This window comes from Lissotriton vulgaris, chromosome 10, assembly GCF_964263255.1.
Source record: "Lissotriton vulgaris chromosome 10, aLisVul1.2, whole genome shotgun sequence".
NCBI lineage: Eukaryota > Metazoa > Chordata > Amphibia > Caudata > Salamandridae > Lissotriton > Lissotriton vulgaris.
The window spans coordinates 22885243-22912793 of NC_141698.1; the positions used below are offsets into that span (position 1 = coordinate 22885243).

General features: G+C 52.9%; 1 protein-coding gene across 1 annotated transcript in view; it reads left to right on the plus strand.

Annotated features, from left to right (window-relative positions):
- PLXNA3 (plexin A3) overlaps positions 1–27551 on the plus strand; it is a 522917-nt gene that overhangs the window by 484228 nt on the left and 11138 nt on the right. Inside the window, exons 25-28 of the mRNA XM_086940293.1 lie at positions 11364–11526; positions 26244–26347; positions 26516–26612; positions 26987–27177. Coding sequence (XP_086796419.1) covers positions 11364–11526; positions 26244–26347; positions 26516–26612; positions 26987–27177 — 555 coding nt within the window. The remainder of the gene's footprint in view (positions 1–11363; positions 11527–26243; positions 26348–26515; positions 26613–26986; positions 27178–27551) is intronic.

The window sequence follows — 27551 nt, forward strand, 5'->3', positions numbered from 1 at the left end:
CCTCGTGTGTGCTCATCAGAGCCCTTGAGGTGGGTCCTGGTTCCTCGTGTGTGCGCATCAGAGCCCTTGTGGTGGGTCCTGGTTCCTCGTGTGTGCGCATCAGACACTTTACGTGGGTCCTGGTTCCTCGTGTGTGCTCATCAGAGCCCTTGAGGTGGGTCCTGGTTCCTCGTGTGTGCTCATCAGAGCCCTTGTGGTGGATCCTGGTTCCTCATGTGTGCACATGAGAGCCCTGGACGTGGGTCCTGGTTCGTGTGTGCACATAAGAGCCCTTGTGGTGGATCCTGGTTCCTCGTGTGTGCACATCAGAGCCCTTGCCGTGGGTCCTGGTTCCTTGTGTGTGCACATCACAGAGCCCTTGCTGTGGGTCCTGGTTCCTTGTGTGTGCTCATCAGAGCCCTTGAGGTGGGTCCTGGTTCCTCGTGTGTGCTCATCAGAGCCCTTGACGTGGGTCCTGGTTCCTCGTGTGTGCACATCACAGAGCCCTTGAGGTGGGTCCTGGTTCCTCGTGTGTGCACATCACAGAGCCCTTGAGGTGGGTCCTGGTTCCTCGTGTGTGCACATCACCGAGCCCTTGAGGTGGGTCCTGGTTCCTCGTGTGTGCACATCACAAAGCCCTTGAGGTGGGTCCTGGTTCGTCCTGTGTGCACATCAGACCCTTGAGGTGGGTCCTGGTTCCTCGTGTGTGCGCATCAGAACCCTTGAGGTGGGTCCTGGTTTCTCGTGTGTGCGCATCAGAGCCCTTGTGGTGGGTCCTGGTTCCTCGTGTGTACACATCAGACCCTTGACGTGGGTCCTGGTTCCTCGTGTGTGCACATCAGACCCTTGACGTGGGTCCTGGTTCCTCGTGTGTGCACATCAGACCCTTGACGTGGGTCCTGGTTCCTTGTGTGTGCACATCAGACCCTTGACGTGGGTCTTGGTTCCTCGTGTGTGCACATCACAGACACTTCACGTGGATCCTGGTTCCTCGGAAGTGCACATCACACACCCTTGACATGGGTCCTGGTCCGTTGTGTGTGTGTGCACATCACAGACCCTTGTCACGGGTCCTGGTTCCTTGTGCGTACACATCAGACCCTTGACGTGGGTCCTGGTCTATTGTGTGTGTGCACACACTAGCTAGCGCTATATAAAACGTATAAAAAAAAATGAAAAATTACAGAACTCTTGAGTTGAGTGCTGGTACCTCGTGCATGCACATCATAGGCCCTTGAGGTGAGTCCTGGTACTTCGTGTGTGCACATCACAGACCCTTGAAGTGGGTCCTGCTTCCTTGTGTGTGCTCATCACCGGTCCTTGACGCAGGTCCTGGGTCCTTTTTGTGTGAACATCGAACCCTTGAGGTGGGTCCTGGTTCCTCGTGTGTGCACATCACAGAACCATGGACCTCGGTCCTGGTTCCTTGTGTGTGAACATCAGAACCCTGGACGTGGGTCCTTGCACCTCGTCCGTGCACTTCACAGACCCTTGACGCGGGTCCTGGGTCCTTGTGTGTGAACATCACAGCCCTTGAGGTGGGTCCTGTTTCCTCGTGTGTGCACATCACAGACCCTTGAGGTGGGTCCTGGTTCCTCGTGTGTGCACATCACAGACCCTTGAGGTGGGTCCTGGTTCCTCTTGTGTGCACATCAAAGAGCCCTAGATGTGGATCCTGGTTCCTTGTGTGTGCACATAGCCCTTGAGATGGGTCCTGGTTCCTTGTGTGTGCACATCACAGAGACTTTTGTTTTGGGTCCTATTTACTCGTGTGTGCTCATCACAGAGCCCTTGAGGTGGGTCCTGGTTCCTCGTGTGTGCATATCAGAGCACTTGAGGTGGGTCCTGGTTCCTCGTGTGTGCATATCAGAGCACTTGAGGTGGGTCCTGGTTCCTCGTGTGTGCCCAGCACAGACCCTTGATGCAGGTCCCGGTTCTTCACGTGTGCTCATCACAGAGCCCTGGACGTAGGTCCTGGTTTCTTGTGTGTGCCCATCACAGACCCTTGATGCGGGTCCTGGTTCTTCACGTGTGCTCATCACAGAGCCCTTGAGGTGGGTCCTGGTTCCTCGTGTGTGCACATCAGAGCCCTTGAGGTGGGTCCTGGTTCCTCGTGTGTGCACATCACAGAGCCCTTGAGGTGGGTCCTGGTTCCTCGTGTGTGCACATCTGACACTTTACGTGGGTCCTGGTTCCTCGTGTGTGCTCATCAGAGCCCTTGGGGTGGGTCCTGGTTCCTCGTGTGTGCACATGAGAGCCCTTGAGGTGGGTCCTGGTTCCTCGTGTGTGCACATCAGATCCTTGAGGTCGGTGCTGGTTCCTCGTGTGTGCACATCAGACCCTTGAGGTGGGTGCTGGTTCCTCGTGTGTGCACATCACAGAGCCCTTGATGCGGGTCCTGGTGTGCGCCCATCACAGAGCCCTTGAGGTGGGTTCTGGTTCCTCATGTGTGCACATCAGAGCCCTGGATGTGGGTCCTGGTTCCTAGTGTGTGCACATCACAGAGCCCTTGTGGTGGGTCCTGGTTCCTCGTGTGTGCACATCAGACACTTTACGTGGGTCCTGGTTCCGCGTGTGTGCTCATCAGAGCCCTTGAGGTGGGTCCTGGTTCCTCGCGTGTGCACATGAGAGCCCTTGAGAGGGGTCCTGGTTCCTCGTGTGTGCACATCAGACACTTTACGTGGGTCCTGGTTCCTCGTGTGTGCTCATCAGAGCCCTTGAGGTGGGTCCTGGTTCCTCGTGTGTGCACATCAGCCACTTTACGTGGGTCCTGGTTCCTCGTTTGTGCGCATCAGAGCCCTTGAGGTGGGTCCTGGTTCCTCGTGTGTGCACATCAGAGCCCTTGAGGTGGCTCCTGGTTCCTCGTGTGTGCTCATCAGAGCCCTTGAGGTGGGTCCTGGTTCCTCGTGTGTACGCATCAGAGCCCTTGAGGTGGGTCCTGGTTCCTCGTGTGTGCGCATCAGATCCCTTGATGCGGGTCCTGGTTCCTTGTGTGTGCTCATCAGAGCCCTTGAGGTGGGTCCTGGTTCCTCGTGTGTGCACATCAGAGCCCTGGACGTGGGTCCTGGTTCCTCGTGTGTGCTCATCAGAGCCCTGGACGTGGGTCCTGGTTCCTCATGTGTGCTCATCAGAGCCCTTGAGGTGGGTCCTGGTTCCTCGTGTGTGCACAACAGACCCTTGTGGTGGGTCCTGGTTCCTCGTGTGTGCACATCAGAGCCCTGGACGTGGGTCCTGGTTCCTCGTGTGTGCACATCAGACACTTTACATGGGTCCTGGTTCCTCATGTGTGCGCATCAGAGCCCTTGAGGTGGGTCCTGGTTCCTCGTGTGTGCACATCAGAGCCCTGGACGTGGGACCTGGTTCCTCGTGTGTGCTCATCAGAGCCCTGGACGTGGGTCCTGGTTCCTCGTGTGTGCCCAGCACAGACCCTTGATGCAGGTCCCGGTTCTTCACGTGTGCTCATCACAGAGCCCTGGACGTAGGTCCTGGTTTCTTGTGTGTGCCCATCACAGACCCTTGATGCGGGTCCTGGTTCTTCACGTGTGCTCATCACAGAGCCCTTGAGGTGGGTCCTGGTTCCTCGTGTGTGCACATCAGAGCCCTTGAGGTGGGTCCTGGTTCCTCGTGTGTGCACATCACAGAGCCCTTGAGGTGGGTCCTGGTTCCTCGTGTGTGCACATCTGACACTTTACGTGGGTCCTGGTTCCTCGTGTGTGCTCATCAGAGCCCTTGGGGTGGGTCCTGGTTCCTCGTGTGTGCACATGAGAGCCCTTGAGGTGGGTCCTGGTTCCTCGTGTGTGCACATCAGATCCTTGAGGTCGGTGCTGGTTCCTCGTGTGTGCACATCAGACCCTTGAGGTGGGTGCTGGTTCCTCGTGTGTGCACATCACAGAGCCCTTGATGCGGGTCCTGGTGTGCGCCCATCACAGAGCCCTTGAGGTGGGTTCTGGTTCCTCATGTGTGCACATCAGAGCCCTGGATGTGGGTCCTGGTTCCTAGTGTGTGCACATCACAGAGCCCTTGTGGTGGGTCCTGGTTCCTCGTGTGTGCACATCAGACACTTTACGTGGGTCCTGGTTCCGCGTGTGTGCTCATCAGAGCCCTTGAGGTGGGTCCTGGTTCCTCGCGTGTGCACATGAGAGCCCTTGAGAGGGGTCCTGGTTCCTCGTGTGTGCACATCAGACACTTTACGTGGGTCCTGGTTCCGCGTGTGTGCTCATCAGAGCACTTGAGGTGGGTCCTGGTTCCTCGTGTGTGCACATCAGACACTTTACGTGGGTCCTGGTTCCTCGTGTGTGCTCATCAGAGCCCTTGAGGTGGGTCCTGGTTCCTCGTGTGTGCACATCAGCCACTTTACGTGGGTCCTGGTTCCTCGTTTGTGCGCATCAGAGCCCTTGAGGTGGGTCCTGGTTCCTCGTGTGTGCACATCAGAGCCCTTGAGGTGGCTCCTGGTTCCTCGTGTGTGCTCATCAGAGCCCTTGAGGTGGGTCCTGGTTCCTCGTGTGTACGCATCAGAGCCCTTGAGGTGGGTCCTGGTTCCTCGTGTGTGCGCATCAGATCCCTTGATGCGGGTCCTGGTTCCTTGTGTGTGCTCATCAGAGCCCTTGAGGTGGGTCCTGGTTCCTCGTGTGTGCACATCAGAGCCCTGGACGTGGGTCCTGGTTCCTCGTGTGTGCTCATCAGAGCCCTGGACGTGGGTCCTGGTTCCTCGTGTGTGCTCATCAGAGCCCTTGAGGTGGGTCCTGGTTCCTCGTGTGTGCACAACAGACCCTTGTGGTGGGTCCTGGTTCCTCGTGTGTGCACATCAGAGCCCTGGACGTGGGTCCTGGTTCCTCGTGTGTGCACATCAGACACTTTACATGGGTCCTGGTTCCTCATGTGTGCGCATCAGAGCCCTTGAGGTGGGTCCTGGTTCCTCGTGTGTGCACATCAGAGCCCTGGACGTGGGACCTGGTTCCTCGTGTGTGCTCATCAGAGCCCTGGACGTGGGTCCTGGTTCCTCGTGTGTGCTCATCACAGCCCTGGACGTGGGTCCTGGTTCCTCGTGTGTGCTCATCAGAGCCCTTGAGGTGGGTCCTGGTTCCTCGTGTGTGCGCATCAGAGCCCTTGTGGTGGGTCCTGGTTCCTCGTGTGTGCGCATCAGACACTTTACGTGGGTCCTGGTTCCTCGTGTGTGCTCATCAGAGCCCTTGAGGTGGGTCCTGGTTCCTCGTGTGTGCTCATCAGAGCCCTTGTGGTGGATCCTGGTTCCTCATGTGTGCACATGAGAGCCCTGGACGTGGGTCCTGGTTCGTGTGTGCACATAAGAGCCCTTGTGGTGGATCCTGGTTCCTCGTGTGTGCACATCAGAGCCCTTGCCGTGGGTCCTGGTTCCTTGTGTGTGCACATCACAGAGCCCTTGCTGTGGGTCCTGGTTCCTTGTGTGTGCTCATCAGAGCCCTTGAGGTGGGTCCTGGTTCCTCGTGTGTGCTCATCAGAGCCCTTGACGTGGGTCCTGGTTCCTCGTGTGTGCACATCACAGAGCCCTTGAGGTGGGTCCTGGTTCCTCGTGTGTGCACATCACAGAGCCCTTGAGGTGGGTCCTGGTTCCTCGTGTGTGCACATCACCGAGCCCTTGAGGTGGGTCCTGGTTCCTCGTGTGTGCACATCACAAAGCCCTTGAGGTGGGTCCTGGTTCGTCCTGTGTGCACATCAGACCCTTGAGGTGGGTCCTGGTTCCTCGTGTGTGCGCATCAGAACCCTTGAGGTGGGTCCTGGTTTCTCGTGTGTGCGCATCAGAGCCCTTGTGGTGGGTCCTGGTTCCTCGTGTGTACACATCAGACCCTTGACGTGGGTCCTGGTTCCTCGTGTGTGCACATCAGACCCTTGACGTGGGTCCTGGTTCCTCGTGTGTGCACATCAGACCCTTGACGTGGGTCCTGGTTCCTTGTGTGTGCACATCAGACCCTTGACGTGGGTCTTGGTTCCTCGTGTGTGCACATCACAGACACTTCACGTGGATCCTGGTTCCTCGGAAGTGCACATCACACACCCTTGACATGGGTCCTGGTCCGTTGTGTGTGTGTGCACATCACAGACCCTTGTCACGGGTCCTGGTTCCTTGTGCGTACACATCAGACCCTTGACGTGGGTCCTGGTCTATTGTGTGTGTGCACACACTAGCTAGCGCTATATAAAACGTATAAAAAAAAATGAAAAATTACAGAACTCTTGAGTTGAGTGCTGGTACCTCGTGCATGCACATCATAGGCCCTTGAGGTGAGTCCTGGTACTTCGTGTGTGCACATCACAGACCCTTGAAGTGGGTCCTGCTTCCTTGTGTGTGCTCATCACCGGTCCTTGACGCAGGTCCTGGGTCCTTTTTGTGTGAACATCGAACCCTTGAGGTGGGTCCTGGTTCCTCGTGTGTGCACATCACAGAACCATGGACCTCGGTCCTGGTTCCTTGTGTGTGAACATCAGAACCCTGGACGTGGGTCCTTGCACCTCGTCCGTGCACTTCACAGACCCTTGACGCGGGTCCTGGGTCCTTGTGTGTGAACATCACAGCCCTTGAGGTGGGTCCTGTTTCCTCGTGTGTGCACATCACAGACCCTTGAGGTGGGTCCTGGTTCCTCGTGTGTGCACATCACAGACCCTTGAGGTGGGTCCTGGTTCCTCTTGTGTGCACATCAAAGAGCCCTAGATGTGGATCCTGGTTCCTTGTGTGTGCACATAGCCCTTGAGATGGGTCCTGGTTCCTTGTGTGTGCACATCACAGAGACTTTTGTTTTGGGTCCTATTTACTCGTGTGTGCTCATCACAGAGCCCTTGAGGTGGGTCCTGGTTCCTCGTGTGTGCATATCAGAGCACTTGAGGTGGGTCCTGGTTCCTCGTGTGTGCATATCAGAGCACTTGAGGTGGGTCCTGGTTCCTCGTGTGTGCCCAGCACAGACCCTTGATGCAGGTCCCGGTTCTTCACGTGTGCTCATCACAGAGCCCTGGACGTAGGTCCTGGTTTCTTGTGTGTGCCCATCACAGACCCTTGATGCGGGTCCTGGTTCTTCACGTGTGCTCATCACAGAGCCCTTGAGGTGGGTCCTGGTTCCTCGTGTGTGCACATCAGAGCCCTTGAGGTGGGTCCTGGTTCCTCGTGTGTGCACATCACAGAGCCCTTGAGGTGGGTCCTGGTTCCTCGTGTGTGCACATCTGACACTTTACGTGGGTCCTGGTTCCTCGTGTGTGCTCATCAGAGCCCTTGGGGTGGGTCCTGGTTCCTCGTGTGTGCACATGAGAGCCCTTGAGGTGGGTCCTGGTTCCTCGTGTGTGCACATCAGATCCTTGAGGTCGGTGCTGGTTCCTCGTGTGTGCACATCAGACCCTTGAGGTGGGTGCTGGTTCCTCGTGTGTGCACATCACAGAGCCCTTGATGCGGGTCCTGGTGTGCGCCCATCACAGAGCCCTTGAGGTGGGTTCTGGTTCCTCATGTGTGCACATCAGAGCCCTGGATGTGGGTCCTGGTTCCTAGTGTGTGCACATCACAGAGCCCTTGTGGTGGGTCCTGGTTCCTCGTGTGTGCACATCAGACACTTTACGTGGGTCCTGGTTCCGCGTGTGTGCTCATCAGAGCCCTTGAGGTGGGTCCTGGTTCCTCGCGTGTGCACATGAGAGCCCTTGAGAGGGGTCCTGGTTCCTCGTGTGTGCACATCAGACACTTTACGTGGGTCCTGGTTCCTCGTGTGTGCTCATCAGAGCCCTTGAGGTGGGTCCTGGTTCCTCGTGTGTGCACATCAGCCACTTTACGTGGGTCCTGGTTCCTCGTTTGTGCGCATCAGAGCCCTTGAGGTGGGTCCTGGTTCCTCGTGTGTGCACATCAGAGCCCTTGAGGTGGCTCCTGGTTCCTCGTGTGTGCTCATCAGAGCCCTTGAGGTGGGTCCTGGTTCCTCGTGTGTACGCATCAGAGCCCTTGAGGTGGGTCCTGGTTCCTCGTGTGTGCGCATCAGATCCCTTGATGCGGGTCCTGGTTCCTTGTGTGTGCTCATCAGAGCCCTTGAGGTGGGTCCTGGTTCCTCGTGTGTGCACATCAGAGCCCTGGACGTGGGTCCTGGTTCCTCGTGTGTGCTCATCAGAGCCCTGGACGTGGGTCCTGGTTCCTCATGTGTGCTCATCAGAGCCCTTGAGGTGGGTCCTGGTTCCTCGTGTGTGCACAACAGACCCTTGTGGTGGGTCCTGGTTCCTCGTGTGTGCACATCAGAGCCCTGGACGTGGGTCCTGGTTCCTCGTGTGTGCACATCAGACACTTTACATGGGTCCTGGTTCCTCATGTGTGCGCATCAGAGCCCTTGAGGTGGGTCCTGGTTCCTCGTGTGTGCACATCAGAGCCCTGGACGTGGGACCTGGTTCCTCGTGTGTGCTCATCAGAGCCCTGGACGTGGGTCCTGGTTCCTCGTGTGTGCTCATCACAGCCCTGGACGTGGGTCCTGGTTCCTCGTGTGTGCTCATCAGAGCCCTTGAGGTGGGTCCTGGTTCCTCGTGTGTGCGCATCAGAGCCCTTGTGGTGGGTCCTGGTTCCTCGTGTGTGCGCATCAGACACTTTACGTGGGTCCTGGTTCCTCGTGTGTGCTCATCAGAGCCCTTGAGGTGGGTCCTGGTTCCTCGTGTGTGCTCATCAGAGCCCTTGTGGTGGATCCTGGTTCCTCATGTGTGCACATGAGAGCCCTGGACGTGGGTCCTGGTTCGTGTGTGCACATAAGAGCCCTTGTGGTGGATCCTGGTTCCTCGTGTGTGCACATCAGAGTCCTTGCCGTGGGTCCTGGTTCCTTGTGTGTGCACATCACAGAGCCCTTGCTGTGGGTCCTGGTTCCTTGTGTGTGCTCATCAGAGCCCTTGAGGTGGGTCCTGGTTCCTCGTGTGTGCTCATCAGAGCCCTTGACGTGGGTCCTGGTTCCTCGTGTGTGCACATCACAGAGCCCTTGAGGTGGGTCCTGGTTCCTCGTGTGTGCACATCACAGAGCCCTTGAGGTGGGTCCTGGTTCCTCGTGTGTGCACATCACAGAGCCCTTGAGGTGGGTCCTGGTTCCTCGTGTGTGCACATCACCGAGCCCTTGAGGTGGGTCCTGGTTCCTCGTGTGTGCACATCACAAAGCCCTTGAGGTGGGTCCTGGTTCGTCCTGTGTGCACATCAGACCCTTGAGGTGGGTCCTCGTGTGCGCTCATCACAGAGCCCCGGGCGTGGGTCCTGGCACCTCGTGCGTGCACGTGCACAGCCTCGGGCACAGACCTGTGGCACTCGTGCGTGGGGGCTGGGGCGCGGCGGAGGAGGATGCTGAGGAGAGAGAGGAGGATGCTGAGGAGAGAGGCCGAATGGGCCTTTGATTGCCGCCCCGGGCCCGCCCCGTCTCCTCCCCGCGCAGCATCTATAGGGCTGCGGGCCCGGGGCAGCGACGGCCCGTGGGCGCCCTCTCCTGGGCAGACGGCGCCGCCTTTCATCCTGCTCGGAAGACATGGAAAAGCCACATTTGATGACATTTTGTCAGCTGCAGAATTGTATGGTATAACTAGGCGGACGCAGGGGAGTGAAGAATGTAGCTTGGTCGGTGTCCCGACTAGGGTACCACCCCGCTCAACGATGAGCCCTGAGCTGGGAGCCCTTCAGGCACACTGCACTGCACCCCTCCCCCACTGCTCCGAGTTTACATATCTGGACCCTTTCAGTTTATTTATTTATTTATTTATGCAATTTTATATAGCGCGGACTTTACCCGAAGGTGTCAGAGCGCTTCACAGAAATGATACAAACTGAGAACATTACACGAGCAACAGATTGCAGAGGCATACGTTACGTTACATACGGTAAAGTGATAATTGTGAGCAAACAAGAATACATGAGGTAGTAAAAATTGTGAGAAACCAAAAATACATGAGGTAGACAAGGTAATTGTGACACTTGTGAGCAAACAAAGGAGACGGTGGGGGTCCCTTCCATGGCCCACCTTAGACCCCCCCCCCCCCCACCCCCCAGACCCCGCCGTGCAGGGGGCCCCGCCTTGACCTCAGCTTCACGCGCTCCCAACGCTGTACCCCCACCCTGCCTCGCGGCTCACTGTGGAACTTCCGGCATCGTCCAGTTTTTGATTCAAAGCCCCACGGTCCGAGCTGCGGGGTGCACCCACCTGTGCGTGCGTCTCACGTACCACTGCTAGCCCATCCTTGCAGGAACGCCTGTAAACCACTTTCCTGGGGCACAGAGGGGCGTCTCATTGCCACATTGGCTAGCGCTTTGGGGCTCAAAGGACCACGCAGATAGCAGTAACCCCTACCCCGGGGGAAGGGGGGGTCGTTGCTGCAGCGTGGGGGCAGCCTCAGCCATTTGTGGCCGCTCCTTCCCCAGCCCGGCTGCTGTGGGCAGGGCAGCGCCTTGGACTGACCTCAGGGCGCTCGTCAAGAGGGAGTCACATGGAGGTTCTAAGCACGCCCTCTTGTTTAAAATCAGAGGTGTTTTAAGGCACTTCTCTATTGTATTGTATTGTAATTGCATTTGTATAGCGCTTACTACCCCTAACGAGGCGTCAAAGCGCTTTTTCGGCGAGTCGCACGCTACTCCGGGACCCATGGAGGATTAGTGTTGAATTAGTATAGTGAAACATGCAAGTACATTTTAAGTGGTGGATAGGTGAGTCAGTTATTTGGATTTGTAAGGATAGCAGAAGGATAGAGGAGGACAAAGGTTTGTATTTATATAGCGCTTCTAACCACTGATGGGGTGTTGAAGCGCTTTTTTTGGCGAGTAGCACGCTACTCCGGAAACCCATAAAGGATTAGTGGTGAATTAGTATGGTTGAATATGAAAGTAATTTGAGTGGTGGATATTAGTCCGTTATTTGGAGTGAGAAGGATAGCGGAGGGATAGAAGGGGAAGAAAGATCTATGCTCTCTCGGGAGGGTGAGCTTTCTGTTTCAGGGGGGTCAGGCGGTCTAGGAAGGACAGGGTAGCAGAATCTGCACTTCAGATAGAGGGGGAGAGGATGTACCCTAACGGCTAGAGCTGCCGACCTCTGAGCTGGGGAACCGGGTTCGAGTCCCGGCAACAACGCTCAACATCCTGTGATCCTGGGCAAATATCACTTAATCTCCCCATGCCTAACAAAAATGAATGTTTCCTTCTGTAATGAAACTGTTGCTCATGTAAAGCACTCTGACACCCGATGTCTCAGGTCTAGTTTGTTCTATATAAAACTCTTTTTGAAAAAAGAATTAAAAAAGTTGATCAAAGTAAACATGCCATAGGGGAAAAGTAAGGGGGGGGCTTGTTTCATTCCCTCTTCCTGCTTGTGATATGATTGCGGTATTCAAAGATGGTTCACCCCCACCGTCTCACTGTGCTGTTCCTTCTGCTCTTTCTCCAGACCCTGAACTGTGTGTGCCCGGAGAACACGGACAGCAGCACCGAGATCCCCGTCAAGGTGCTGAACTGCGACACGGTGACCCAGGCCAAGGACAAGCTGCTGGACGCGGCCTACAAGGGCATCCCCTACTCCCAGCGGCCCAAGGCGGAAGACATGGACCTGGGTGAGTGGGAACCAGGGGGACACGGTGGTTTGCCTGACCTCGCTATGGCGCAGGCTCACATCTTGGGAAACTCATAACCCAGTGCCACAGGATGTTTTAATATATATTTCCAACTCTCTGGCTGACTTTATTATTATTATTAGGGGATTTGTCGAGCGCGCGGCTGCCCTGAGGCTTCCCAGCGCTGCATGATCGGAAACTGAGCAGGATAACCGTGACTTAGAGATATTGCTTGAACAGCCAGGTCTTGATCTCTTTTCGAAACTGTAATTCCCTGTCTATCAGTCTGTATTCCAACAGCAGAGAATTCCAGAGTTTGGGAGCCAGATGGGAGAAGGACCTTCCTCCCATCTCTCCCTCCTGGCCTTTGTATTAGGCGTTCCTCTGTGATGGAGCGTAGCCGCCTATTTGGGATATAAGGAGTATTAACTTCCTCATTTTTTCCGTACCTTTATCATGGCGTGCTCTGTGAGTGATGATCAAGACTTTAAATGTTATTCTTGCTTCTATCGGAAGCCAATGGAGACCCACCAGGTGCTTTTTTACTGATTCCCGTGTGGGAACGTTACAAAGCAGCCTCCCGGCTGCATTCTGTGTTATCTGCAATCTGTGCGTGACATATTTTGGGGCCCTCAAGAACAGTGAGTTTCCATAGTCTAGTCGAGATGTGACCAGAGAGTGGTCCACAGTCTTCCGGAGCTGTATTGGCACCCTATCCAGCATTTTCCATATGCTTCTCAATAGGCCATAACAGGTTGCGACAACCTTCTTGGCCTGTTTTGCCACGCAGAGGTCTGTTTCTAGCCAAAATCTTAGGCTTTTTAATATTTCTGTGGATGTAGGTGGATTACCTAGGCGGGCCAATCTATGATGGGCCTGGGTATTGATTTGTTTCCGAGACCTAATATATCGGTTTTCTCCCCATTGAACTTTAGACGGCTTCTAGTCATCCACTCTGACAGTTTCTCCCCGTCTCTACTATTTTTTGGATCCGGAGAGATAACCAGCTGCGTGTCGTTGGCATACGAGGTCATGGATATGTCAAATTCCTGCACAATCTTGGCAAGGGGCTCCGTGTACACATTAGAAAGGGTTGGGCTCAATGCGGATCCCTGTGGAACGCCGCACTTCAGCAGCATGGTTTTGGAGAGAGTGGAATTTTCCTGTACTTTGAATGTTCTTTTATTCAAGAATGAAGACAGCCATTTGAGTGCCGTGCACTGAACCCCAATATTTGAAAGCCTTCTGCATAGTATTTGATGGTCCACCGTATCAAATGCGGCGCTCAAATCCAGCAAGAGCAGGACTACTGATCTTCCCTGGTCTAGGGATTGTCTCAGACCTTCTAGCCCTACCAGCAGGGCAGAGCAAAGGCAAGCCCTCCTCACCTAGGGGCCAAGGACATGCAAAGAGTCCAGGTGTAAGTCACTTAGAGTCCGGTCTGCCTGTAAGCGCAGGCGACGAAGGCGAGGTGAAACCGTGTCCTTGGTTCACAGAGAGGCACATGCCCGCTGACAGCATAATGCTTTCCACCACCCTTGGGCACCGCCCAACCGAGGCCCAAGAAAATGACCCAGGTACCAGCCAAGTCTGTAGTCTCAGCCACAGCTCACATGTTTGATTGTTTAAAGTTTATTTTATTTGCATAGTTACTAAAAACCATTGCAACTTTTAAAAAAAGGCATAGAATTGATATTGTACACCATTAACATCAATAAAACGAGTGCTAAAAAATGCTCTACGGTGGTTAAAGTTGACGGTGTGAGCGTTAACTAGAATCATTAGTTCACAGATTAAAATACAGTGCTGTCGCTTAAAACGTTACTGAGGCCAGAAGTACGCGTAGTAAAGTGCTGTATAGTGCATATTATTTGGTAGTGATTGTATTATTTTACATCTTTGGAATTGTATCCCCAAGAACTTTAGGAAGAATACTATTTGGAGTTTCTTCTCGTCATTGAGGAGAACACTGCGTGTGTCCCTTTTCCCGTGATGTCATAGAGGTCATGGACCGCCCATAGATCGTTTTCCCCATCATCGAGAAGGGCAGCGGAACACTCTTGTCCTTTGCAGATGTATTTGATTCCCTCTGTTGGGCATTATCAGGATTTTCCCCTACGCTCTGCTGAACGGACACTACATCAACAGGTGTAGATGTAGTCGTCCTCAGTTGAGGCACCCCTAGAGTATTTGCCACCAAAACAGAAGCTCATTCGGTGTTCAGAGTGCTGTTCTCAACTAAGATATTTCAAGTGCTGCAATTCTTTATTGAAAGCACATTGTTGTATGTCCTTGGACGATCAAAACACACCACATAAGGCTGTGCCACTCTTGTGAAGGTGAGGTTGTCCTCGATTGCCAAGGCGTCGAAATGAAAACCAACCCGTAGTACCTAAATAGGCCGTGTATCCTCACTCACACTCGACGGTATGCTTCATCTTTACGTCAATTCCTTGCCCACCTCAGTCCATTCGCTATTGTGTGTATCCCCTGTGTCACAAGGTGGGGGGAGGGGATTTAGAACTACCATTTCGTAAGTTGAAATAGTTAAATTTATTTGTCTCCGACACCTCCACAAGATTAAAATCGAATGTGGATGGGATATTTTGGTTAATTAGTACACTTCCCACATGAAAAGGTCATCATGTTTCTGCCCTAAACAGAGGTGTTCGACAGTCTGAGGGCTTCACCAGGACCAAGTGGGAAACCTATACCTGGCTGTGCCTCAATAACCAACTAATTGTGTACTGTGCGTTGTGCAATGAGGATTAAAGCAGAATTTTACCTGTTTGTCAGGCAACTACATGGATCGTCATGTCATTAGGATAGTGTCCTATGGGAAATAATCAAAATAGAATATTAAATGATCAAAGCTAAACTTATTACAGTACTATGGTAGATGTTGTACCATCCAAACACAGGAGGAGTAAATACTCCTATTGTAAGTACCCTGCAAGTGCGTCAACGCTGAGCTGTGTCATCCATCACGTGCACCGCAGTCACACACAAGCAGAAGTTGTGGAACATGCCAAGGCGTGGAGAGGTTCACCTAGGCTGTCATTACTGATCTCTTCCCTGGACAAGTAGTGGGATTGTCAGACACTACTTGTGCTCTGAGGGAAGAGTTGTAAGGCAGGATTGGGTAACAGAGAAATGACTCGGTTGTATCAGTTGTGGGTGGATCCTGTCAATGGTCCGGGTTGACCATGATTGAATTAAACTTCAGATCCTGCTAAAAGATGGGTATGTGCAAATTAAATCCCAAAGGACTAAGACAGTGACACAAGTCTCGTCCAGAACCAACTTGGAGAAGTTTAGCAGCTTGCTGGAATCTCCTGGTCCTCCTGGGGCTGACTTCACTTTGGATCAGGATTACAAGACTTGACCTCTTGGTCAGAGAGGGCTACTCACAGGTTCTGCTACCACTGGTTCCCCTGCAACTCATCGCAGCCATGTCCTCCGCTCTTTTGACATAACTTCCTGAAAGTAGCTGTGCTGTACTGCAAACATATAGAACAGAGCTCGCGTAAAGCCCGTGATCCTTCAAACTTGGAAACAGATTAAAATCTTATAAACCGCAGATTTTAGCTGCTATAGCAACTATTTTGTAGAGCAAATACTAAAAGCCCGCGATGCTAATAAAGAGCTTTTTGAGGAGTTAAATCCTTCGCTTACCTGACTGCATATCACAAACTATAGAGCACTCGCAGTTGCTCTTCAATAAGTTGACAACTTATTTTAAAGTAAAAAAATCTCTATAATCGCAGATTTCTTCACCCGTTTGTCTAACGCGGCTGTTGGGACTATGCTGGAGGAGAGGGCAGTGGAGCTTGGCTGTGACTCTCCTAAACTGGTTGAATTTACTCCTGTGGCAATTGGGGAGGCTGTACACATCTCTAAACCCATCTCCCCGGCTCTTCTTTTGATCCCATCACTCCTAACATTTGTAATCTGTCCTAATGGTGGCAGACGAAGTACATTGGATGGGCAGTATATCTATGCCTCAAGCAGATGTTTATCAGGCCTGGTAAAAAGCCATGGTGGTACCACTACTAAAAATAAATAGACCGCAAACCCTGCTATACTGAGCAATTACGACCCAATTTAATAACTCACTTATCCCGTTAAATCTTGGAGAAATGGGCGAAGAAGGAATCGTCATGGTACTCGAAGAGCACCAACCTTCTTTAACCCATTTACCGCTGCGATAATTTCGCCGCGGTGCGGGGTGTTCTGTTATGTGGGCGGGGCCGCGCCGGCCAACAAATGTGCGCAGCCCTACCAAGGTAGTGCTTGCGATGGCCGTTGGCCGACGGCAGCAAGGAAAGGGTTAATGAGGCACAGTCTGGCTTCAGACCAGGTCACAGTATGGAGCCGAGCTGGCCTCTGCCTGATGATCTGTGGATGGTAGCCTACCCGAGCACTGCTTGTTCTGTCCGCAGCATTTGATACCGTCTCCCATGAGTGTTTGCTACTTCGACTGAGAGGGACTGGAGTACAAGCTGGAGCTCTGGAGCAGAGTAAATCGTATATTTCACAACACCAGCAAGCAGTCTGTCCACAGCCGTTTGTTTCTCAGTCTAAGGTTTTAAAATAGGGAGTACCGCAAGGCTCTTCTTTAAAACTCGAGCTGTTAACGCCATATGTCTGCCGATTTGCCCTACTTTGATTTGACTTTAGTCTTCAGAGCTATGCAGACGATCCTTTTGTTGGAGCAGTCCGGCTCGGATCCTAGTGCCCTGTTCAATTTTCAAAATTGCTTGGGGCAGTGATGAACTGGCCTTACATGTCATCCAGATAAGATGGTGATTCTTCTTTTATTAGCCCACAGTTGCTTACCTATTTTCAGCTTTTGGCCAGAGTAACTTGGCCCAAGACCGACTCCAGCTACCACAGTTCATAGCCAATGTGTTTTTCTTGATGATAAAACTACTCTCACCAGTCTTGTGAACTGTCTGTTTGTCTTTCTTCCTCTTGTTTTCCTCTGACGGGGCTTCAACACAAGATTGTGCCTGGTTTACCAGCACACACTCTCCTTTTAATAGTTCAAGCCACAATTTTAAGCAGACTGGACTGGTGTAATTTGCAATTTCTGGATTCATCTGCCTTTGTATTCGCCAGAAATCTGAATATGGCAGCCAAACTGGCTCGCCAACGTCTTCAGGAGTTGACCTCCGCTGCAGCACCAGGGAAGCTGTACTAGCTTCCCATGACTCGCATGGTCAGCTTTAATGCGCTGGGTCTGTTTTTCTGAGGTTACAGCCTAGGTCCATGATATTTTTAGGCTAAGTTCCAGAAATATATGCTTGCCCAGCAGTTGGGATCTTCTGAAGCTTTGTTCGTAAGTGTTCCTGGAGGTAACAAAGCCAGACTAGCTGGGCAAGCTTTTGGCTAGTCGCAGTGAAGGCCTGGAATGCAATGCTGCTTCAGCTATGGGCTGCGCCGCAATTTTTAACCTTCAGGAAGACACTTGTGCCCTTTCTCTACAATGTTATTTCAGACCATAGCGAAACAGGATGTCAATACTACCACATTCAATACCATTGTGTTCCAGTTAGCCTTAGGACACCATTTTTGGTAATTGGGTATATAAAATTGCCATTACATTATATGGCATAAAATTTGTGTCGGTGTCCAATTTTAGTAGCCTCCTACCCAATCAAGGCCGCTTTCAGTGTTTTCCTGGTGCTTTTCCCGTCCGTACCTCATACTGCGGGAAGGGTGCAGATCAATAGAAGCAGCAGCGCACATGTCAAAACGTCATTTCATCAGGATGCACGTATGAGAAGCAGAATGGTACCGGTTGAGATGCTTTCAGCCGGCTGGGAAACATAGAATGTTTATTTTTCAAAGCGGCATATTTTGTTCATATGGCACCATACAAAGCAATATTGAATCCTTGGAGAATCGTTGGACTGTTCAGTGGTAAAAGCCATTTAATGTCAAAAAGTGGAAGCACAAGGTGCACTTATTATCTGAAAGAAACACGTTAGTGTTAGATTCCTTACCTTAGAATATCCCCAGGCGTCAGTCTGGATCCGGAAACTTTTGCGTAGCAGTACCCCTGCGCGTCGGTAGGCGTCGTCTGCAGGCGTCCCCTGCGGCTCCGCGTCCGTCGTCGGCGTCGTGCGCCGTGATGACGTCGCTGGAGTATATAGACGCCGCCTCCGCGCGCTGACGTCAGTTCTTCTTTTTTCCGCGCCAGTGGACGCAGATCTGAAGAGCAGTACTCCGGTCTTTGACCAAGTTTTTCGAATTGTTATTTCACTCCTTGTGCCTGATAGGATGCCTGGGTTCAAGCACTGTGATGACTGCGAGCGCACGATGTCGGTCACGGATCATCACCGCCTCTGTCTCCGGTGTCTGGGCCCCGACCACGACGTGGACTCCTGCGTCGACTGCCGGGCCCTCACCAACAAGGCTAGGCGGGAGCGGTCCCGCAAGCTGCTGGAGCTCCGGGTGTCGGCCCCACGTCGGACCGGGAGCGGTCCCGGTCCGGCCGGAGGTCGAGAGAGCGTTCGAGGGAGCGGTCGCGGAGCCGCGCCGAGCGTTCCGTAAGTCGACACCACTCATCGGGCTCATCAGGTAGGAAGCACAAGAAGTCGGGGCATCGTCATCGTACCCCCGACTCCCCCCCCCGACGCTCGCGCGATGCGGCCGGGGGCTCGGGTGACCCCAACCCCGCGGCTCCGCGAGAGTCGCCGGCGCGGCCTGCCTCATACCCTCCGGTCCCTGGGCACGGCGCGACGCCTGAGGAGATCGAGGCGTTCCTCATGGCCATGAGAGCGCTCGGTTCTCCGACGGGGCCTACGGCGCCTTCGGGCCCAGTGCCACCGTCTGGGGGCCCTAGCGGTTCGGGTGTCCCTGCCTCGGCGCCGTCGGGTGCTCCGGCGCCACCGACGGCTCCGACCCCGGCGCCGCAAGGGCCTTCGGGATCGGCGCCGGCTGGTCTTCCGGCCTCTCCGGCGCCGTTACCATCGGGGTTACCCCCGACGCCGTCCCCGCGCGGCGCCGGTTCTCCGGTGCCGGCTCCGGCCGGCAACGGGGCTCCGACGCCGGCTCCGGGCGGCGCCGTCCCCTTACCTTCACCGACGCCGGACGCGGAGTCGGACCGGCGTCGCTCGACGCCGGGCTCGGCGCCGGTGGGGCCCATGAACCCCGAGGAGCCGGTCTACATCGTTGACTCCGAATACAGAGAGGATGAAGAGTTTGGTGAAGGTTGGGAGGGGTCCGAGGACCCTCTGTCACGCGAGTGCCAGTATGACCCGGACTGGACAGGTGACTTGGGGGATGCCAGTGGCTCGGACGACTCTCCTAACCCTGGTTTGATCTCTCCTCCTTCCGTGGCATCGGTGGAGGGAGCTGCATATTCAGTGGTGCTGATGAGGGCTGCCAAGGCCTTAAACCTTGAGCTCCCCGTCGCGGCCGTGAGGCCTAACATCCTCACCGAGGTCTTCAAACCGCAGTCATGCCCACAGGAGCCACTGCTGCCGTTTAATGAAGCCTTGTCAGACGTTCTGTTGGGCACGTGGTCCAGGCCCGCTTCAGGTGCGCCTGTTGATCGGAACGTGGCCAGGCGCCACCGTCCTTGTCCGGACGACCCCAAGTTCCTGTCTACCCACCCCACTCCTGAGAGTCTGGTGATCCAGGCCTCGACCTCCCAGTCCGCATTCTCGTCGGCCCCGCCCGACCGGGAATCCAAGAGGTATGACCAGTTTGGCAAGAAGGTCTTCTCGTCCATTAGTTTGGGCCTGCGGTCTTGCAACACCGCTTGCCTCTTGGGCCGCTACACCCACTCTGTGTGGGATACGGTCGCGGAACTACTGCCAGAGTGCCCCATGGAGGTGCGGGCTAAACTCGGTCAGGCTGTGGCTGAGGGCCGAGATGCAGCTAAATATTCGATACGGTGTGGTCTTGATACGACCGACTCGCTGGGCAGAGCTATGTCAACGACGGTGGCGATTCGTTGCCACGCCTGGCTGAGATCCGCCAACTTTTCGGCAGATGTCCAGAATACATTGATGGACATGCCGTTCGATGGCTGTCACCTGTTCGGTGACAAGGCGGACCACGCGCTGGAACGCTTCAAGGACTCCAGGGTCACGGCCAAGTCCTTGGGTCTCTCGACCCAGCGTCAGCAACCGGGTTCGTTTCGTCCCTTTCGTGGCCAAGGAAGGGGCGCCCCCACACGTGCTGCCAGCCACGCGCCACAACAATCCTTTCAACGCGGTGGCGGCCGTGGAAACCGCCGTGGTGGCGGTCGGGGACAACGGCGGGGTCAGACCACACCTCCCCCCGCAGCATCTGCCTCAAAATCCTCCTAGTCCGTGCTTTCGGCCCCATGTGACGCCAGTGGGTGGCAGGGTTCGCCATCACCACGCTCACTGGCGCACGATCACTTCGGACAGGTGGGTGCTGCAAATCGTCCGAAGGGGCTACTCCCTCCCCTTCGAGACCGCTCCTACAGCCATGCCACCGCAGAACCACCGTGTGTCGGGGGACCACTTGGCACTTCTGCAGGAGGAAGTTACGGCCCTCTTGGCCAAGGGGGCCATCGAGCGCGTTCCTGGGCCAGAAGTAGGGCGTGGTTGCTATTCCAACTACTTTCTGGTACCCAAGAAGGACAAGGGGGGCCTACGTCCTATCTTGGATCTAAGGAACGTCAACGGCTTCCTCCGGAAGGAGAAGTTCAAGATGTTGACGTTAGCTCAGGTCTTGGCTGCTCTAGACCCACAAGACTGGATGGTAGCGTTGGACTTGCAGGATGCCTATTTTCACATCCCCGTCCTGCCGGCCCACCGGCGTTACCTGCGGTTCACGGTAGGCCAGGAGCACTTTCAGTTTATCGTGCTTCCCTTCGGCCTTACCAGCGCCCCACGGGTGTTCACAAAGGTGATGGCGGTGGTCGCAGCCCATCTGCGCAGGTTGGGGGTGTCAGTCTTCCCCTACCTAGACGACTGGTTGTTGAAGGCGGGCTCGCCCCAGACAGTCGTCCACCACCTTCAGATCACGGCAGACCTCTTGCACAACCTGGGGTTCTCCATCAATGTGCCGAAATCACACCTGTGTCCCTCCCAAAAGCTCCTTTTCATCGGAGCGGTTCTGGACTTGGCGCAGTTTCGGGTTTATCCTCCGGAACGGCGGGTCCGGGATATACAGGCTTTGATTCCAATCTTTCAGCCGCTATCTTGGGTTTCGGCCAGGTTGACGCTGCGGCTGCTGGGACTGATGGCTTCCTGCATCCTTCTGGTGCATCACGCCCGGTGGCGGATGCGGGCTCTGCAGTGGGACCTGAAGTTTCAGTGGGCCCAGCATCAGGGCAACTTGTCCGACCACGTCTTGATCTCGGAGGGCACTGCGAGACAACTGCAGTGGTGGCTTACGGACCGCGATTGGGTCAGAGGCAGATCCCTCTCCCTTCCCCAACCGGAGCACGTTGTCGTGACGGACGCGTCCCTCCAGGGCTGGGGTGGCCACTTGGGAGAGGCAGAGATCAGAGGCATCTGGTCTCCGGCGGAGTCCCGGCTCCATATCAACCTGTTGGAGCTGCGGGCGATTCGTCTAGCACTGAAGGCATTCCTCCCCTTTGTCAACGGGAGTGTAGTGCAGGTGTTCACCGACAACACCACCGCCATGTGGTACTGCAACAAACAAGGCGGAGTGGGGTCGTGGACCCTTTGCCAGGAGGCCCTGCGCCTCTGACAGTGGCTGGAACGTCAGGGCGTGACCTTGACGGTTCAACACCTGGCAGGCTCTCTGAACGCCAGGGCGGACGAACTCAGCCGTCGGTGCTCGATGGATCACAAATGGCGTCTGAACTCGGACGTGGCACTAGGCATCTTTCTGCGATGGGGAGAGCCTTGATTAGATCTATTCGCCACAGAAGAGAACGCGCAATGTCATCAGTTCTGCGCGTTGGAGTTTCCAAGACGGCACTCGCACGGCGACGCCTTTCGGCGAGAGTGGAGTTGCGGTCTGTTATACGCCTTTCCGCCTATACCACTTCTGCCCAGAGTGCTGAAGAAGATCAGGCGCGACCGGGCCCAAGTCATTCTTGTGGCCCCGGACTGGGCTCGAAGGTACTGGTATCCCGAGCTACTCAGCATGTCAGTCGGTCCCCCGATCCGCCTGCCCCTTCAGGAGGACCTTCTGTCGCAGCAGCAGGGGACGGTTCTCCACCCGAACCTGTCCAGTCTCCACCTCCATGCTTGGAGATTGAGCGGCGGCAGTTGAGGCCATTTGACTTGCCTCCTGAAGTCTGTGATGTGATTCTGGCAGCCAGGCGTTCCTCCACTAAGTCGGTATACGCCTGTCGGTGGAACAGATTTGTGGCATGGTGCACAGCAAAGGCTGTGGATCCACTCTCTGCCCCTCTTTCCGAGGTTCTTCTGTTTCTTCTCTCTCTTGCCCAGCAGGGCTCTGCTCTGGGAACTATCAAGGGCTACCTTTCTGCCCTTTCAGCCTTTTTAAGGCTTCCTGATCAGCCTTCTTTGTTCAAATCCCCGATTATCACTCGATTCTTAAAGGGCATCAATCACATGTTTCCACCTGTTCCGTTTGTGATGCCTCAGTGGGATTTGAACCTGGTTCTGACCTTTCTGATGTGTGCTCCCTTTGAGCCCCTTCATTCTTGCCCTCTCCGTCTCCTGACTTTAAAGACGGCTTTCCTGGTTGCCATCACCTCTGCCAGGAGGGTGAGTGAGCTCCAGGCTCTTTCTGTCAAACCTCCTTTCTTGTCCATTCATCCTGACAAGGTGGTTCTGAGGACTAGACCTTCTTTCCTGCCCAAGGTTGTTTCGGCCTTTCACATCGGGCAGTCCATCACCCTCCCTTCCTTCTTCCCGCCTCCGCATCCTTCGAAGGATGAAGAGCGGCTCCATCGTCTGGACCCAAAACGTGAGCTTTCATTTTATATGGATCACACACGCCAGTTCCGGGTGGATGACCAACTGTTTGTTGGCTACGTGGGTGCGAAGAAGGGACGGGAGGTCCATAAACGGACCATCTCTCGATGGGTCGTTCTCTGCATCAAAGCGTGCTACTCTTTGGCTCGGAAGGAGCCTCCTGTTGGGCTGAGGGCCCATTCCACTCGGGCCACGGCGGCTACTACTGCCTTGGGCCGGGGAGTCCCTTTGCAGGACATTTGCCAGGCGGCTACGTGGGCCTCGCTGCACACTTTCGCGAGGCACTACTGCCTGGACAGTCAAGTCCGGAGGGATGGCTTCTTTGGCCGTTCTGTCCTCCAGGACTTTCTGGTGTAGGAATGTATTGGTTCGCAGACCCACCACCGGGGTTGGTATTGCTGGGGTATCTATTCTAAGGTAAGGAATCTAACACTAACGTGTTTCTTTCAGATGAACAAGTTACTTACCTTCCTTAACGATATATCTGTAAGAAACATTAGTTAGTGTTAGATTCCTTACCGAACCCGCCCATCCTCCCCGTTCTGCAAACTGATACCTAGGGTTAAGGACATCCCTTTCAGGGCCCTAGTTTTACATGGCACCAGTGTTGGTTCTCTCATGGCTCTGCGTCTCCTGGCGCAGAAAAGCTGTGTACAAAGAACTGACGTCAGCGCGCGGAGGCGGCGTCTATATACTCCAGCGACATCATCACGGCGCACGATGCCGACGACGGACGCGGAGCCGCAGGGGTACTGCTACGCAAAAGTTTCCGGATCCAGACTGACGCCTGGGGATATTCTAAGGTAAGGAATCTAACACTAACTAATGTTTCTTACAGATATATCGTTACCGAAGGTAAGTAACTTGTTCTACCCGTCCTTGAGTATTTGGCTAACCGGAACCCATACTCTCCGGGAAATATGGTGTTGCTTTTACAGGAGTGGGTGCCAAACAGATATTTGGATTAATTATAGCCTTCTTGGAGCTACGATGTCCGTACTGTCCTGTAATCCCTGCTAAGATATTCATGGGTGTGTGAAACCATATCCGAAGCCCTGCTGTTCCAGTAAAGTTGCACTTGTATTGCATGTTCCGAGGTATTTCGAAAGAGTGCCGCTCCACCCCCTCATTAAAGCCTATAGCACCAGTGGGCAGTTCAAAAATCCATTGGTGTTCTTTAAAGCGGTGTTGGTGCTTTGCAGCCTGCTCTTTCCGTGAGTTAATAATTGTTTCTATAAAGGTCCAGTGTAGGTCATTGGCAGGATGTTGTGCTTCAGGGAAGAATCTGACTAGCACAATTGTTAGCCTTGCACATCTGATAATAGATTTGTGCTCCAAGATTCCGCTATTCACCTTGCAGGAGGCATAGCTTCATCTCATGTTGCTTGGACACATCAGCATCTATACCACTTGGTCGCTGTAACTATTAGTATGCTTCCTTTGCTCCCATGGGTTCTCCAAACCCAAATTAAGTGTGTTTGTGTAAGTAGCAGGCCAGGGCGTAGTTTGCTACGCGAAAATCTCCACGAAGTTACATAAAAAAACTCTGCGAAGTTCCGCAAGTGACGGAGTGCAGTGCGAACTGCAGTTTGTGCTGGTGTTCCTGCCGCTCGGGTAGAAATTATACCCGAGCGGCAGCTCGCGCTCTTGAACTTACCGTTCGTGAGCTGAGAAAAGACTCGGCTGCACATCGCGAAGCAGAGTTTTCTGCACTCCGCAAATTCCGCAGAGTGTGAAGTGCCAAAAACTCTGCATACTCCGTGAACGGAGCGAAGTTCACCACCCAGGCCTAGTGAGTAGTATGTATATACAGACACTTCAGGCACCTCGCAGAAAGTGTCTTACCTCTAAACAGGGAATCCATAAAGGCTGTAGGGCCTTATCTCTGCTTTGTAATTCTCAAACTGTCAGTGTCCACACACTTTGTTACGAGTGCCTTTTAAAATTCCCACACCAGTGTGTTATTTGCACGTGTCGGAATTATGAGTATGTCAGAACAATACGACAGTCGGTTTGTTCACCAGATAAATTTCATCGGGTCAAATCTGGTGAAATGCATTTGGTGAATAAGATTTATAAAAAAAAAAACAGACATGCGGATTTTGGTGCAGTAACAAGCAAAATCTGCATATTATGCCCCATTTTGAGGGTCAAAACTTGGCGTTGCCATTATTTATCGGATGCAATAAATAATGCAATTTTGAAGAGTTCATAATATAGGACTTAGCAGCGCTGATTCAACTGATTAATGATGTTTTTTTCTGATACTTATTCCGGATTACATAGTATGTTAGGTGGAGTGGACTGCACAAAGTGGGTGTATTTTATGCAGTTGTTGTTTTTTTAAAGTTTTTTTTTATTTATAAATTCACAGCAGCGAGATTACAAAAAAGCAATGTGAAATTGACTCAGAATATCAGTTAATGGCAATTAATACTGAACAATGAATACATTGATAATTAAGTCAATCAATAGATCACCCTTCAAAATAATCCCTAAAGGCACCCCAGATACTTAAACCAATCTTACGTTTCTATGATCCTCTGACAGAAAACAAACCCCATTATAGCTTACAAAAATTATACATTTTCGCCGCCTCAATTCAAATGCAGGTGGATCTACCTGAAGCCATTCAGCAGCAATACATAAACGTGCAACAGTCATGGAATTTTTTTTTAGCTGTCGATGAACATAGAGTGGGTTCACCATATTGCTTTCAGGCCCCTTCCCAATTAACATAATAGCGGGTGTGATAGTCAAGTGTACATTCATAACCAAAGACAAAAACTTTTCTATATCAGTTATAAATCTAAACAATTTATCGCACTTGTGTACGCTATCCACACTATCCTGCCCACAGCGAAAATACTTGCCATCAAACTCAGGCCCCCCATGTAGCCATCCGTGCTGGGGTATAATATAAATCAAAAAAGGACTTAAAAAATTAGGCCTTCAGATTTGCGGACATTAATATCTCCCTAGAAGCTGCAATAAGTTTCTCAACCCTAATGTCTGCCACTCCCAGCTCCTTAACCATTTTATGTTATATTTATCCAAATCATCAGGTCTGTCGGCTAATAATAATTGATATACTGCTCCGATTCTAGATTGTCGTCTAACCATTTCTGTAAGAGAATGGGGTTTCATATTAAGCTTAATCCGAAACAAAAAAATCCCTAATCTGCAAATATTAAAAAAAATTGTGTTCTAGGGATACCATACTGTAAAACCAAATCATCAAAAGATTTACAAACCCCATCAGTAGAGTAGAAATCAGGCTGCATGTTTTTTACAAAAAAAAACATTGCTTTATTTAAAAGCAAAATTAGACCTGGTGGTCTGCTGTCCCCAGCAGGCCACCATCCCTGTGTTAGCAATTCCCAATGCGTTGCAAATAGCGACCTACCCCATGAGTATTAATGAGGTAGTTTAATTGCTACCCACTGGTAATTGCAAGTAGTGTAAAACACACTGTTGTACATAGCTGTTTGTGATTTCCTAATAGCGAATCGCAAAAATGTGCTATTGGGAAATCACACACTGAAGTCTGTGTACATCTAGCCCTTCATTTTTAATCTCTAGGTTAGGCTACTTAAAGGCTGCCAGTGCACACAAATGTGGTTTGGGAACCACCCTGGATTTTTATTAGTATTCCAAGCAAGCATGTGTCACCGAGGACAAGCGCATTGAAGAATCTTTGTAAGAGCCCATCACTGTTTCTTGTGCCCAGAAGTGCAGTTTCAGATGATGCTGTATCGCGCATAGACTATGGGTCTCTAATCCTGATTTTTTTCCTCTGCTTTCTCTCATCAGAGTGGCGCCAGGGCCGCATCACTCGCATTATCCTGCAGGATGAAGACGTTACCACAAAGATAGAGTGTGACTGGAAGCGACTGAACACCCTTGCACATTACCAGGTGGGTTTACCTGCCAGCTCCAGGATACTCATAACAATGGCTTGCGGGGGTTACGACTAGTTACATTGGCATTTATGGTGATTTTGTGGGTAGTTGCCGGGGTTCCAGCATCATCCTTGTGACCAAGTGAAATGCTAAATTGTAAATAATGTCTTTTATTCACTGCAGGTTACAGATGGCTCCTGCGTCGCTCTTATTCCTAAACAGGTGTCTGCCTACAACATTGCCAATTCCTTCACCTTTACCCGGTCGCTCAGCCGATATGGTAAGTCCGCACGGAAGGAAGGGCTGGTTATTTGGCAGGGACTGGATCTCTGTGTAACAGTGGATCGGATAGGCGGACGGTATCACAACAGTGGCAATGTATGTTGGAACCACACAGGGTATTTTGGAACCACGCATGCCTTCACACCAAGGTCCGAATCAAGTCGTAATGACTTGCGTGGTAAAGGAATGCATTGTCAGACACATTCGTGGTTTGGATGGCGTTGTTACGGCACAGCTTGGTTTGAGCTGGCTGTTTCCCAGCATAGACTGTCTCTCCAGGTGTGCACCTGAACACATACTTCTGACGGGTGGCTTGTTCCCTGGTGCTGTGATATGTCCACTGATTTTGTGCTCACCCTCTGATTCTTGTAGAGAGCCTTCTGCGGACCTCAAGCAGCCCAGACAGTCTGCGCTCACGGGCACCTATGATCACTCCAGACCAGGAGACGGGTACCAAGCTCTGGCACCTGGTGAAGAACCATGACCACAGTGACCACAAGGAAGGCGACCGAGGCAGCAAGATGGTGTCCGAGATCTACCTCACCAGGTTGCTGGCTACCAAAGTAAGACCTGCCTTGGGAACATTACTGGAGGTTTCAAGCAGAGCTCCCAGCTGACAGGCTCTGTGATTTTGTTTTGCGCACCCCAATCCTCGCTGAATGACTTGGATGCTTCCCTTTCAGAGCCTTTCATTTACTAAGTTGAGTAAGTTGAGTACAACTCTGGCAGGATTTTTAATGTCTCTTTTGCAGCCCCATTGGGGGGGGGGACACATCTCCATGGCTGCAAAAGTGTGTGTAGAATCGTAAAAACATCTTCGTCAGAGGATGTAAAGAGCAAGTGTTGCTATCCATGATTTTTACTTAACCCACCCCTTAAGGATAAAAGACTGAATCGGCCCTTCAATGTTCGAAGCTCTGATGTCTGGTTAGACATA